General features: G+C 41.3%; 1 protein-coding gene across 6 annotated transcripts in view; it reads right to left on the reverse strand.

Moving 5' to 3' along the window:
• The window catches only part of LOC127415775 (receptor-type tyrosine-protein phosphatase kappa-like), a 300,986-nt gene that overhangs the window by 173,496 nt on the left and 111,142 nt on the right, over window positions 1–16,348 (reverse strand). For all 6 annotated transcript variants that reach the window (XM_051654679.1, XM_051654680.1, XM_051654681.1 and 3 more), the window contains one exon: window positions 2,329–2,410. In XM_051654679.1, coding sequence (XP_051510639.1) covers window positions 2,329–2,410 — 82 coding nt within the window. The remainder of the gene's footprint in view (window positions 1–2,328; window positions 2,411–16,348) is intronic.

The following is a 16,348-nucleotide window of genomic DNA, read 5'->3' on the forward strand; positions in this document are numbered from 1 at the left end:
TGTCTGCTTTGGGGGACAGCGGAAAGGAAGCGCTGTCTCCAAGCAGAGGATCGCCCACTGGTTCATTGACGCCATTGCTATGGCATATCACACCCAGGATGTGCCCCCCCCCCGTGGGGCTGTGCGCCCACTCTACCAGGGGTGTAGCGGCCTCCTGGGCTCTGACCAGACATTTGTAGAGCAGCGGGCTGGGCAACACCTAACACCTTTGCGAGGTTCTACAACCTCCGGGTTCAGCCGGTCTGTATAAACCCCTCCCCCCTCGGGTAGGACCTACCACGGGACCCTTCCACATGACGTGCTTCCGACTAGACTCGGTAAGACCATGTAACGTATATCCACTTGAAAGTCTCCCCCTCTCTGAGTGGGGTGTGGTCTCTGCAATGTCCTCCTCATATGGTCCCCAGCTGAACGATTTCGTTCCTTTTGGGGAGAAAAAAAAGAGAAAAGGCTGTGGCTGGGCCGGCCGGTCCTCATTTTTTTTTTGTGCAGTCAACTTGTCCAACTTGTCCCTGAGGTGCAGGGGACCGTTTGACGCGCACAAGAGTGTTGAGGGAGGTTACGTGACGGCCGGGTGCGCTGGCTACGAGGCACACAGAGGTCTGCACGTCTCGCCCCGCCAGTCCACGTAACACAGTTCAGTAGTCGTGGCGTTTTGTATAGGGACCCCTAGTGTCACTTCATCAACACAACGTTGAGTGAGTGACAGAAGGGGAACATCTCGGTTACTGTCGTAACCTCCGTTCCCTGATGGAGGGAACGAGACGTCGTGTCCCCCCTGCCACAACACCGAACTACCTGTTGAATGGGCCGGAACCTTGTCTCGGCTCCTCAGTGCAAAACCTGAATGAGTGGTTGCATTCCAGCTCCTTTTATACCCGTATGTCCTGGGGAGTGGCATGCAAATTCCACTCGCCAATTCTCATTGGCCTTTTCTCAAAGATCAGAGATGTCTGGGGCTCCCAGGAGCGACCCCTAGTGTCACTTCATCGACACAATGTCTCGTTCCATCCATCAGGGAATGGAGGTTACGACAGTAACCGAGACATTTTTTTAAGTTAGTGTACTTGTTAACCAAGTGGACACACGTGTGAGTGAAGAGCATACTTGAGATAAAATATGAGACAAAACAAAGAAAACTCAAGGGAAATATCACTTTTTTATTGGCTGTCATTTCCAATCAAGCTGTAATTTTACCAAATTATGCAAAAAAAGTGTGAAAATATGATTTAATTGTGGGTATTTAGTAAGCATAAACTGTTAGACATGAAATCAGTCTTAGTAAGACAAAGGAGTTGGCCATTTTATTTCAAAAATGCAATTTCCATCAGCATAATTTCCAGCACAGAAATCAAAAAGTGATTGAAAAATGTTTTTCATGCTAACTCTTTCCATGAATTAATATAATATTGGAATTGATCATTGTATTTGGTTCAGTGTGAAAAAAGGTACTTTTATAATGGTGAAATGTGCCATTTTTGGGTATATTTTTCTTGTAGCTCAACTGGTAGAGCATGGTGTTTAAACATACTGATAAAATTTACATTGAATGCACTGTTGCTTTGTCTTCCAAATACATAAATACCAATGTAAATGGTAAAATACTGTCTACTATCTCTATTTAATACACACACACACACACAAACACACACCCACAAATACACACACACAAACGCAGCCAACCACCCAAACACACACAACCACACACACACACACAAAACCACACGCACGCGCACACACATGCTCCCACACACATACACACACACAACCACACACACACACACACACGCATGCTCCCAACCACCCACCCACCCACACAAACACACACACACACACACACACAAACACAAACACACAAGCACGTACCCGCCCACATACACACACACACACACACACACACACACACACACACAAACATATACACAACCATGCATACACACACAACCACACACACACACCCACAACCACACGCACCCACACACATACAAAACCAAACACACATAAATATCAATGTAAATGGTAAAATAATGTCTACTATCTCTATTTAATACACACACACACACACACACACACACACATGCACAACCACACACACACAAAACCAAACACACACACACACATCCACCCACCCACCCACACACAACCACACACACACACACAGACACACGCACCCACCCACCCACACACACACACACCCACACACACGCACCCACCCACCCACACACACAACCACACACTCTCACACATACATGCACGCACGCACACACACACACACATACACACACACAAGTAGAATGTCAGTAATTAATGTTGTTGCTGCTGACTCACCACATGGGTAACTGAGCACCTGAATGTCATCAATGGCAATAAAACCTCTTCTACCGTTAGTCACCTCTGCCTCGAATATGACCTGCACAGAGAGAGAGAGAGAGAGAGAGAGAGAGAAAGAGTCTTTTAGATTAATTGACACTCATTTAGTTTTGAGACAAAAAACAGAAAATAAACAATCTTTGCATGAATCTAATATATTGATGTGTTTGCAGACACAGAATACCATCATCCTACATATTTAACTGAATTCTATATTCAAAGAGTTTAACAGATTCACGTACTGCAAGAACTGTCACGAACAACACCAACCAAATCTTCCGGATAACTAAAACAGTGCAGTAAACTACAGCTTTATCATTAAACTACATCTCTGTTCAAAACTACACCTCAAATTAAACTGCACCACAGTAATAAAACTACACCTATCATCAATGCAATATATCTGTTATTAAACTACAACTTCTTCTCTGCTATTAAAACTAAATTCTCCTGACATTAAACTTCACCTCTGTTGTAAACTACACCTGTTATTAAACTACACCTGCTATAACTAAATAACTCTTTTAAAGTGCATCTTCGTTATTAAACTACACTTTTGCTATTAAACTACAGTACACTTGTTATTAAAACACACCTTTGTTTTTAAACTACACCATTCAACACCAATAGCAGAGGTGTAGTTCAAATCAATCTGCAATAGTCTCTGTTGACCCTGTGCTGTCAATAGCACAACAGAAGAGTCAGTGTGTCTCCACTGGGCTCTGCTTCAGCTGCGTTTGCTCAGGGTCATTAGAGCTATTAGAGAAAGTTTCTGTTTATAAAACTAAGCACCAAATCAGATTTTGTTAATCCCGAAAGACTAAACAGATTTTCACGAACAGTTGCTCATTTCTGGGAGCAGATGCTTTTTAAACAAACACCCACACAAGCACAATCAGGATTCACACTGTGACAGCAATTGAAAAGCACATCAGACGGCAAGGTCAGTCTCAGGTTTCTATTATTTAACTGGAAGCATGAAGCTGTGATCTCTGAATGCGCTCAGTATTCCTGCCTTTACACGAAGGTCAGGCTTTTGTACAGTGCTTTTCAAATGAACCTTTAATGTTGTGCCCCCGCATCAAGATTGCGGAGATCAACCCTCGGAACACTAAGCCTGCAATCTGAAAGTGACCCAGCGGTACCGGGCCAGGTCTACGCAGCTTTCAGACGGACGAGAAGCGATATCAGTTAGAGCCGTGGCCATCTGCAGCCCGTGTGAGAGAATATTGATAGTGATTTTCTTTTAGCTGAGCATCGCATCTGTTAAAGCGATCTCTCTTATAATGCCTTTGGAATGACATTTCTAAAGCAAATCTCAGGCTCGCACTTGGTCAGTAATGCTTATGAGCCGATTATGATGTAAATCTTCAAAAGTGCTCTGGCTGAATGCCGTTATACACACCCTGTCTCTCTCTCTCTTTCTTTTCCTGCTGAAGATAATACTACAGGATTCTGTCATACAATACTTCGGCTGATGGGGCTATATAACCGTAGAGTCTCATAAAAAATCCAGCGGCAATGTTAGTGGCCACAGAATTACAAGGGAACAGAGATGATCTGTGTTTCTCTGCGAGTGTGTGAGCGTTTGTCAAGGATCAACAATACAAATGGCCCGGAGCCAGTGTGAGAGAGTTTCAGGCCATTTGACAGAACTGTCACTCGTCCTATTAGATCAGTGCTGCGTTCTCACTACATCTTACACTTGCTGAACATGTGCATGTATTTTTTAAGACTTGCAAATGCAATAGTTTGCTTTTCTGTAATGTATTGAACATTGTTGTTGGAAGAGATTTAAATAGGTCACAATGGTAACGTTATCTACATACTGTAGCTTGCCAAAATGAGATGAGAATTTGCCCAAACTGTGAGATTGATGCCAAATCGTGTTAGTCTTGGAAACAATAGCTCCTGTAGAACGGATTGTAAATGATCAACAAATCAGTAATGTTTTGCACCATATGCCATTGTTTTCAGGGATTCCATTGTTTTGATTTTGTTTATGTATATCTCCATTAACACATGCTATCATAGCTACTTTTGCTCTAGAGCAGAGGTGAAAAATAAGAAACAAAAGCTGCTGTGATGACATATTCAGACCTGCACATGAATGAAGCACACTTCAGGGGAAAAATGAGTCTTGTTTCCACTGTTTACTTGTCTTTGGTATTCATTTGGATTGAGAACATGTGAAATATCAAACATTGTTCCAAAGCTATGTCACATAAGCCATAATTATGATACATATGCAGGAACATCAAGCCACCCATCCATCTTCTATAGCCGCTTGTCCTATGTAGGGTCGCAGGTAGTACTGGAGCCTATCCTGGCTGTCTTGGGCTGAAGGCAGGGAAACACCCTGGACAGGTGGCCAGGTGCCATCACAGGGCAACACACAGATATACACATTCACACTCAGACCTAGAGGCAATTTAGGGTCTCCAGTTAACTTAACCTGCATGTCTTTTTGGACTGTGGGGGAAACCGGAGCACCTGGGGGAACCCCACGCCAACACGGGGAGAACGTGCAAACTCCACACAGAAAGGCCCAGTTGAGCCGTGACTCAAACCCATGACCGTCTTGCTGTGAGGTGACAGTGCTACCCAATGAGCTACCTTGCAGCTCATCAATGAACTTGTTTTTATATGTATTTTTAGTTATTCAATTTTAAGGTTAAATTTGTTTGTTTCTGGCTCGTTGTAGCTCACAAAGACTCCACCACATGCTGAATAGATGAGTTGAATGTAACACTTTTAATCTTAAAATGTAACAAGTGTTGATGTTTAAATATAACTTTAGTGATAATGTTATGATTTTTTGAACAATTAATTTTTAATTTGTATGCTTTAAATATGTCATGATCTGGGGCGGTGTGACTGGCAAAAAGTGCTCTTCACTGATGAGTCGTGGTTTTGTCTCACCAGGGGTGATGGTCGGACTTGCGTTTATTGTCGAAGGAATGAGTGTTACACTGAGGCCTGTATTCTGGAGCGGGATCGATTTGGAGGTGGAGGGTCCATCATGGTCTGGGGCGGTGTCAGAGCATCATCGGACTGATGAAACTTGTTCAGTTTATGTCTTATTTGTTGAATCGTTAAGTTTGCTGAAAATAAAAGCAGTTGAAAGTGAGAGGACATCTTTTTTTGTTTATATATATATATATATATATACACACACACACTACCGTTCAAAAGTTTGGGGTCACTTGCCTGAAATGTTTCTCATGATCTTAAAAATCTTTTGATCTGAAGGCGTATGCTTAAATGTTTGAAATTAGTTTTGTAGACAAAAATATAATTGTGCCACCATATTAATTTATTTCATTATAAAACTAACATTTAATAAAAATAAAAAAAGTTTTTGAAATGGATGAATTGGACCAAATAATAAAGAAAAGCAGCCAATAAGTGCCCAACATAGATAGGAACTCCTTCAATACTGTTTAAAAACCATCCCAGGGTGATACCTCAAGAAGTTGGTTGAGAAAATGTCAAGAGTACATGTCTGCAAATTCTAGGCAAAGGGTGACTACTCTGAAGATGCTAAAATATAAAACAGTTTTGATTTATTTTGGATTTTGTTTAGTCACAACATAATTCCCATAGTTCCATTTATGTTATTCCATAGTTTTGATGACTTTACTATTATTCTAAAATGTGAAAAAAATAAATAAAAATAAAGAATGAGTAAGTGATCCTAAACTTTTGAACGGTAGTGTGTGTGAGTGTGTGTGTGTGTGTGTGTGTGTGTGTGTGTATAAGATCTAGTAATATCAGTATCAGAATGAGCTTTATTGCAAAGTATGCTTACACATACAAGGAATTTGTCTTGGTGACAGAAGCTTCCATTGCACAAACAATACAACAACAAGACAGAGATAATATATATATATATATATAAAAATAGAATAAAAATAAAAAGTGAATAGAAAATATAAGTATATAGAGAAATACACAATATATATATTGAGTACTGTTCAATCACTTATTAAGAAGTGGAAAATTCGGGGGTCACGTGACGCCATGCAAGACGCAGACGTGTGAGCGACGAGCTCTGCGCCCAGTTACACATTTGCTCTTTGAGGCAAATCATGGCAAAGAAGTCAAAAGACATTAAAAGACACTTACGTGTTCAGGATGAAAGCCCCGACAGGCCTACAGACCGGGGACTCGATTTGGATGGTGTGGCAGGAGAGGTGATCCAGCGTCAGTTGTCCAACATGTCGGTGATGCTGACGAAGGTTCTTGCTGACTTGGAGGATCTCGCTGTAATACGTCGATCGTTTATGGTGATGGAAATAAAATTATCTGAGTTAGTTACAAAAGTGACTGATGTTGAGTGACGAATCAATTGTCTGGAGTCTTCGGAGAGGGAATTAACCGCTAATCTGCCCGTGACCAAAGTTGATTTGGAACATCTCCCTGAAAAGCTTGAAGATCTTGAGAATAGAAGCCACAGGAATAAAGTTCGAATTGTTGGAATTCCTGAGCATGAGGAGGGCAGAGACATGGTGAAATTCCTAGGTGAGCTTTTCCCGAGTCTGCTCGAAATAACAGGCCATAAACTGGAAATCGAGCGAGCTCACAGAGTCCCAGCTTACAGATTTGCTGAGGGAGAAAGGCTCCGACCGATTCTGGCCAGATTTCTGAGATCATCCGATAAAGATCTTGTGTTGCGCCAGGCGAGGAGCAAAGGGAAGCTTTCTTGAAAGAACCATAATATTTTCTTGTTCCCGGACTTTGCGAGTTCGACAAGAGAGAAACACGTTCGGTTCAAGGAATGTAAGAAACTCTTACATCAGCGAAAGATCACTTTTGCTCTGATGTTTCCGGCCAAACTGAGAATAGAAACGAAGGACGGGGAATACATGTCCCAATCAGGCAATGTCTTTTATAGAATCAATGGGTGAGTAAAGCATTGGGTGTTTCTCATGTGAGTGGGTCGACTCGCTGTACTTACTCAGGCTTTTGAGGAAGCTGGGCATCATTTTGGTTTCTTTTTTCTTTTTGTGTTGGCTCCGCCGAACGGCTGGAGTTTGTTTTGTGAATAACATTTTCACTTAAAGAAACTTTTGCATTGAAGTTCCCAGCCAGTTTGAGAGTAGACACTATGGATGACCGAAAAATATCTACATGCTCACACAAAGGATGTCTTTTATAAAGTTGACGGATTGTGTATGTCATGTTATATACTTTTATGCAGCCTCCGAGTGAACTGACTCGACCACCCGGGAAACCGGGATGCCAGTTTTGTTTCTTTTTGTATTGGTTCCGCCTAGCGGCTGGAGCTTGTTCTATTGAATAACATTCCTTTGGAACAGCTGTGGATTAATCTGTTCGTTCTTCGTGCTTATTCCTCCTGCTGGCTGGAGTTTGTTTTGTTGAGTATTTTTATGGGACATTGGAATGATCACGTCATCCGCTGAACTCATAACAGCCGGCTCACTGGACATTCGTTTGTCTGTCCGAAGAATATCAGCTGGAATTTTATATCAGCTGGAATTTGTTTTGCGGAAGATCACACCTTTGAGACAGTTCTGTGAATGAATCTACACGTTCTTTGTGTTCATTCTTCCTATTAGCTGGGGTTTATTTTACATAAGTATTAATAAGTATTTTCTTTTATGTAATTTTGCCTCACAAATTTGTGAGGCAAAATTGAGCAATCCAATGGCAAAGTTGTCATGGGGGCTCGTGGGCGTTCGTGGACCTTTTGAGTTTGGAGGGATTGTCGCCAGTTGGCGCTGTTGTGCGCCGGGTTAATACGCACGTTTTCTTTTTTCTGTTTGTTTTGTTCGGGGGGAAGTTCAGGGTTTGATTGTTTCACTAGTGGGGAATGTGGTCTGTATAATTTTGTTTTTGACACAATTTATTTTTTCTACTATATCAAAATGTCAAATGTTAATATGAGTGTACTATCTCTCTCCACATGGAATGTAAATGGGTTGGGGCAACCCATAAAAAGAAGGAAGGTTATTTCTTTTCTTAAACGTAAGAAATTTGGGAAGATATGGGGTGGACATGTTTTCTTTAGTGCTGGCTAAAGCAAGGGAGTCATTATATTGATCAATAAACATCTACAATTCAAATGTCTCAAACAGACTAAAGATAAATTAGGGAGAGTCATTATTGTTTTAGCTGAAATTCAGGGGCAAAAGGTTGATTTTGGCTAATATTTACGCACCTAACGCTGATGATTAGGGCTTTTTTATAGATCTTGAAGGAATGCTGCAAACCGCTGGCACCCCCCATGATATAATATTGGGAGGAGACTTTAATCTTTTGATGGACTCAGTCCTTGATCATAGTGAAGCAAAAGTGTGTAAACCCCTTAGAGCAACATTGACGCTTCACAGGATGTGTAAAAATCTTGGTCTTACAGATATTTGGAGACTTTTGAACCCATCTGGTAGGGACTATACATTTTTTTCAATTTACTCTAGAATAGATTTTTTGTATATATCCAAATCCCCCATTTTATCTGTTGTTGATTGCTCAATTAGAAATATCTTAGTCTCAGATCATGCCCTGGTGAGTTTAGAGATGTTGCCATATACAGAGAAAAAGAAATCATATAGCTGGCGCCTTAATGTGTCCCTTTTGCAAAATCCTGATTTCCAACAAATGTTAAAGACTGAAATCAATGTTTATATGAAGACCAACTGGTCCTCAGTATCCTCTGTGGGCGTGGCTTGGGAGGCACTTAAGGCGGTTCTTAGGGATCGGATCATACAGTATGCCTCATTCACCAAAAAAATCCAAAGCACAAGAACTTGTGGAGTTGGAAGGAAATATTAAGTGCCGAGGCAGAGCTAAAGCGGCGTATGTCATCTGATGGCCTCAGAGAATTGACCCGATTGAAATATAGATATAATACTATTTTGATGCGGAAAGTGGAGTTTTGGTTATTCAGGGCAAGACAGTCATACTTTGAGTCAGGGGACAAAGCAGGAAAACTTTTGGCAAGATATATAAAGCAGAGAGAGTCTTTTTCTACTATTCCCTCTGTGAAATCTGCGGGTGGTGAAATATTTACCTCGGCCATTGATATTAATAATGCTTTTAAAGAATTCTACTTTGATCTCTATAGTTCCACGTCTTCATCTACTGATGAAGATATTAGGAACTTTGTGGAACCATTAGATCTTCCTAAACTGACGACTGAGCAAAAAAATTCTCTTGATTCTGAGATAATCTTGGAGGAGCTTGATGAGGTAATTAAGGCCTTGCCTACAGGCAAGGCTCCGGGGCCTGACGGCTTTTCCTCTGAGTTTTTCAAATCTTATGCTACAGAATTGGCTCCACTTTTGTTAGAAGTTTATATGGAATCATTAAAGAATGGAAAGCTCCCGCCAACCATGACACAAGCCCGGATCAGTCTGATTTTTAAAAAGGACAAAAGATCCAAGTGAGTGTAAAAGTTACTGCCCAATTTCCCTGATCCAGTTAGATGTAAAAATTCTGTCAAAACTTCTGGCTAATCGATTAAGTTAAGTTATGACATCACTTATACATATAGATCAGGTGGGGTTTATTCGAGGCTGTAGCTCTTCTGATAATATTAGAAATCTCATCAATATCATGTGGTCAGTAGCGAATGATCAATCTCCAGTCACTGCCATCTCACTTCACGGCGAAAAGGCGTTTAATACGGTAGAATGGGATCATCTTTTTAAGATTTTGGAAATGTATGGGTTCAGGAGTACATTTATTGGTTGGATTAAGTTACTTTATAGACACCCTGTAGCAGCGGTACAAACAAACTGATTAATTTCAGATTATTTTACTCTGGATAGGGGCACCCGGCAGGGTTGCCCTCTTTCCCCATTATTGTTCTGTCTTGCCCTGGAACCATTAGCAGCCGCGATAAGAAAGGAGGATGATTTTCCAGGGGTGATTGTGGGAGGTGTGGTGCATAAGCTTCTGCTTTACGCAGATGATATTTTATTATTCGTCTCCGACCCTACTAGATCTATGCCTTGCCTCCACAGAATTAATAACTCCTTTTCCAAGTTCTCAGGATACAAAGTCAATTGGTCTAAATCGAAGCTTTGGCTTTGACAGTGTACTGTCCAGTAATGGCCTTCCAGCCGGGTGCCTTCCAGTGGCCCAAACAGGGAATTAAGTATTTGGGAATTTTATTCCCAGCAAATTTGTCTGATTTAGTCAGAGTTCATTTTGATCCCTTAATAAAAAGGTTTTCGAATGATGTGGACAGGTGGGCTTCATTACATTTATCGATGATTGGGAAGGTTAATGATATTCAAATGAATTATATTCCAAAATTCAACTACCTGCTACAGTCTCTCCCTGTAGATGTCCCCCTCTCTTATTTAAAGCAATTTGATAACGTAGCGAAGTCCTTCATTTGGAATGGTAAGTGTCCCAGGTTAAATTTCAATAAGTTACATAGGCCGATTGACAAAGGTGGGTTAGGCCTACACAAGATTTTGTTTTATTATTATTATGCATTTGGTCTTAGACATTTGGCTCACTGGTCACTTCCACCTGAGAGAGCCCCTCCCTGGTTTTGTATTGAAAATGAAGTTCTTGCTCCTATCTCGCCACTGCAAAGCCTTTCGATTAAACTAGCTGGAGAGGTTAAGTCGCACCCCGTTATTTTGCATTTGCACTCAATATGGACAAAAGTGTCCAAAGTGTTTAATTCTGATATTTATTTAAACGTGGCCTCGAGCATATGGCTGAACCCTAAACTATGTATTAATAAGTCCCCTTTCTGTTGGTCAGATTGGATTGTGAGGGGGGTTAATACACTTGGTGACCTATATGAGAGTGGAGTATTGAGACCATTTGAAAAATTGGTTCAACATTTTGGCATTCCCAGATCTCAGTTTTATAAGTATTTACAGCTGCGCCACCTACTCTGCACTGTTTTTGGGAGTGGCACGCACCCCCCCGGCAGATACTCTAGGAGTGGTGATTTCTGCTTTTGGGAAGGTTCATGAGGCATCAGTGTATTACTCCCTGCTAATTCAGAGTCTGGGGGACGAAACTTTGAATTCTCTCAAAAAATTATGGGAGAAAGATCTAAACTTGAAATTGGAGGAGGGGGTGTGGGCTAGGATCCTAAAAAATGTCAAGTCTATATCTAGAGATGCTAGGGTTCGCCTTATGCAATTTAATATTTTACATCGATTTTATTGGACCCCCTCCAGATTGTATAGGCTTGGTCTTAAAGACACACCCACATGTTGGCGATGTCAATCAGAGGCTGGAGACATAACTCATGTCTTTTGGGGTGTGTTGAGATCCAGGAGTTCTGACTGAAAGTTCAGAGTCTTATATGTGATGTATTGGGCACTCGGCTTTCACTTTGCCCCAGACTCTGTATTTTGGGCGATGGGGTGGTCATCGACATTGAGAATTGTCAAATAAAGAGTTGGGTCCTAACGAGCATCATGATCGCCAGACAGGTTATTTTAAGGGGTTGGAGGTCGGTTGGAGCGCCCTCATTTCAAATATTTATGACCACTGGGGTGAGTGTGTTGGGTGGGGGTGTTCGGGGGGGGGGGGGGGGGGGGAAGGGTTTAATTGTACATAATTTGATTCCGCATTTTCTGCTATGTTTATTTAATTTGTTGAATGGAATCAATAAAAAAATGTAATATCAAAAAGAAGTGGAAAATTCAGGGATCTCTTGATACCAAGGTCAGATAGACCAAGAAAGATTTCAGCCACAACTGCCAGAAGAATTGTTCAGGATACAAAGAAAAACCCACAGGTAACCTCAGGAGAAATACAGACTGCTCTGGAAAAAGACGGTGTGGTGGTTTCAAGGAGCACAATACGACGATACTTGAACAAAAATGAGCTGCATGGTCGAGTTGCCAGTTACTGCGACAATCGAGTTGCCATTTACTGCGACAATGCCACAAAAAAGCCCAGTTACCATATGCCTGAAAACACCTTGACATGCCTCACAGCTTCTGGCACACTGTAATTTGAAGTGACAAGACCAAAATAGAGCTTTATGGTCACAACCATAAGCGCTATGTTTGGAGAGGGGTCAACAAGGCCTATAGTGAAAAGAATACCATCCCCACTATGAAGCATGGTGGTGACTCACTGATGTTTTAGGGGAGTGTGAGCTCTAAAGGCACGGGGAATCTTGAGAAAATTGATGGCAAGTTGAATGCAGCATGTTATCAGAAAATACTGGCAGACAATTAGCATTTTTCTGCATGAAAGCTGCGCATGGGATGCACCTGGACTTTCCAGCAAGACAATGACCCTAAGCACAAGGCCAAGTTGACCCTCCAGTGGTTATAGCAGAAATAGGTGAAGGTTCTGGAGTGGCCATCACAGTCTCCCGACCTTAATATCATCAAGCCACTCTGGGGAGATCTCAAACGTGCGGTTCATGCAAGACGACCAAAGATTTTGCATGACCTGGAGGCATTTTTCTAAGATGAATAGACAGCTATACCACCTGCAAGAATTTGGGGCCTCATAGACAACTATTACAAAAGACTGCACGCTGTCACTGATGCTAAATTCTCCAAGGGTATGCAAACTTTTGAGCACAACTGTATACAGAGAGTGCAAGGGAATGTAATGGCAGAAGAGGTTACATATATGACAACTTTAACATTGGTTCTTCCTCCACAAAAAACACAAGATATCACTCAGGCCCTAAAACATTTCTAAAAGGCTTAAATAAGACCTATTCTGAGCTGCGTGTGTGTGTGTGTGTGTGTGTGCGTGCGTGCTAAAGAGAGATTGTGTGTGTTCGTCTGTGTGAGAAAGAGAGTGTGTGTGTGTGGGCGGATTTGGGTAGTTTACGTGGACATTATTTTTAAGGTTTCAAACTGGTAATTACAAGGGTATTATGCTATAAATGTGGTTTGAGGACATTTCTAGTGTCCCCATAATTCAAATCACTTAAACATACTAAACTATGTTTTATTGAAAGTGTAAAAATGCAGAAAGTTTTTTGTGAGGGTTAGGTTTAGGGGTAGGGTTAGGGTTAGGGGATAGAAACTATAGTTCGTACAGTATAAAAATCATTATGTCTATGGAGAGTCCTCATAATGATAGCTGCACTAATATGTGTGTGTGTGTGTGTGTGTGTGTGTGTGTGTGTGTGTGTGTGTGTGTGTGTGTGTGGTTGCCCTGTCGTGGTGGTGACGGTAGATGGGTTGGAATGAGGAAGCCTGAAGTTACACACTTACATGCACAAAACACACACACATATCACTAGCTGCCGACATCTATCATAACCCCAAACCCTTAGACACACACACACACACACACACACACACACACACACACTAGAAATGTCTAAGCAACGCCATTACTGCATTTACACATGCTGCAAATTCCATAAAGACTGCATATGTTACATTGTTTACATTATGAGTAGCAATAAAACTCAAAATGATCATTATGATGACCACAGAATGAATGATCACGAGTTTGGGTTTTGACAGCATCATGTCCAAACATCCATTACACATAATCATCCATCATGTTTCTATTGAACACATAAATTACTCTTCAAAACATTAAATTATGAAACATTGATTACATCTGAAGCTCTGCATGTACCACAATCAATATCATATTGCTTCCGGCCGGCGAGACACACCCATACATATTTACAGAACAACTTTGAGATCAGCCGTACAAAAGACACTCTCTAACTGAAGGGGAGTCAAACTGATGACAGAGAGAGAGAGAGAGTGAGAGAGAGAGAGAAAGCACTCATATTCTTATTTTCCTCCAGGAAAGAGAAAGGAGATTCTTGAACATAAGTTGACAGGTGTATGGCCCTTATGAGGGGTGACCCAGAACTTTCTGGGGCGTAAGAGCTCAAGACAAGATGATAAATGTGTACATGCATGCATGAATAGACAGTATGTGCATGCAATTTGTGTGTGTGTTTACAGGAACATATTCAATCCAGTGCAAAATGTGAGGAGATATCGCTGTAAAGCAAAGATTATATTGACTTCAGATCCAAATCACCATATTTGAGAAGATCAAATATGTAAACTAGGTTTTCACTGTATCTAGATAAATGTTTATTTATTTTTTTGTTAAGAAAATGTGAGTGGTGTCTGCCTGTACACAATGCTTTCGGTGGTTGCTATGGTGTTCTAAATGGTTGCTAGGATGTTGTGAGTGGCTGCTTACTGGCCCACCCCTAAGTCTCTTTGATTGTCCGGTCTTTATATATGGTATAAATATGGTATATATCCTTAAATGCAAATCTATGTTTTTTTATGCCTGTTTTTTTCCTCCACCAGGCGGAAATTGTAAGTCAGATCACTAAAGCCCAAAGTATACTTCAGTCTGTATACTTTCGGTACAGGACGCATGACGCAAAATTCATCTTCGACAGAGTGCTCGAGCTCAGAACACGTGCAGCCAGATTTTTCTAAAGCTGCGTCTCTGAACGCATGCGCCTGGAATTATTTGCACTAATTAGTGGGTCCACAAGGTGGTAACACTCACAGTTGAGCTGTTGCTGTCACAAAGTAGCACTAGAAGAAGATGTAATCACCACTAAACAACAGGAGATGAATGTAAAAACAACAACAGTGGATGTGCACGTCAAGAGCGCGTGTTTGAGGAGGTCAGGAGATACCTGCATTTGAATAACTCGAGTCTGAAGGAATATAAAGACGTCTTTATGGGTCTAAACTCCTGAAGAGAAAAAGTCTAGTGTCTCACAGCAGTCGTAGTGCACATGTGGCAACCCCCTGTGTAAACGCACCATCAAATGAAGTATACTTTAAAAGGTGAGCATTTAACTGTATGCAGACGCTAGGCATTCACATCAAAACAGAAGCATACTGTATATTAATGAAGTTAAGTAATATCACACCTCTCCTCAACAAGCTGCACGAAGTGAGGCATCATTCAAGTCTGTAGCACAAGTGGTGATCCTTAGTTTCGGGCTTTGATCAAATTTCTTAAATTTGGCTTTGCAAACACCACTGATTACAGCATACTGCTTTGAAACAATGTATATTCAAAAACATAGACACAAAACAACAAACATACACTCACACAGCTTCCAGTTTTCAGCTGCCAGCATTTCAGCAAATATTGAGCTCTGTGCTCTCATCTCTTCACCTGTCAAGAGAGTGTATGCACACACACATTTGCATGCACAGTGGTGATCATTACCACAGCTCTCTGAGTAAACAATGAGAGAAAGAAAAAAATGCTATAGATACAAATGTGATGTGAGGAGTATGTTTTTTATTTTTATTTTGTGGGGGTGGTGAGGGGGTCTGTCAGCGAGTGAGGAGCAAGACGTCCTTCATCATTTGGAGAGACGCGCACCATTTTTTTTCCCCTTCAGAATAGACGGCCCTCCATTTCAGCTCCTCCGCATGCCAAAACTCCTGCATAACGACGCCCCATTAGAAGCAATATACACCCGCTTCCCAAGCACCAGATCTATCAAACGGAAGTCTTCTGGATAGTCCGTGTCTCTATCTAGGAGTAATTTTCTCCGCTTTGATTGTAATCTATCACTTCCTACCTCTGAGTTTATGGTGATCACCCTGATGCTGTGATCCCAGTTTATTTGACTCTTTTTAGAAGTTTTAATGCAATATAACACCAGCTCTGACTGCAACGACAGCAGATCAAGTTCACAATGGTTCTTCAGTCTCTCCAATTTATGCCGGAAGAAACAATAGTGAACAGTTTGAAGAGGAACTTTGGCAACATTTCTGCAACTCGTCTGGAGTATAACAATGTCTTGAGATCAATTTTTAAAAGTTGAACTATTTTTAACTCAACACGCCGGGTCTGTTCTGAAACCTAGTGAGCTGCCTACAGAGGCAGCATTTTAAGGCATCATAGATGCACTCCTGATGCAAAGGCTCTTCCAAAAGGTAGGCAATTTAAGCCCAAAATTTACTCCAGTCAGACAGGACGCAAGTCTGTGAATGCATACGTCTGGAATTATCTGCATGAATAAGTGGGTTCACAGATGGCA

The sequence above is a fragment of the Myxocyprinus asiaticus genome, chromosome 25, assembly GCF_019703515.2.
Source record: "Myxocyprinus asiaticus isolate MX2 ecotype Aquarium Trade chromosome 25, UBuf_Myxa_2, whole genome shotgun sequence".
NCBI lineage: Eukaryota > Metazoa > Chordata > Actinopteri > Cypriniformes > Catostomidae > Myxocyprinus > Myxocyprinus asiaticus.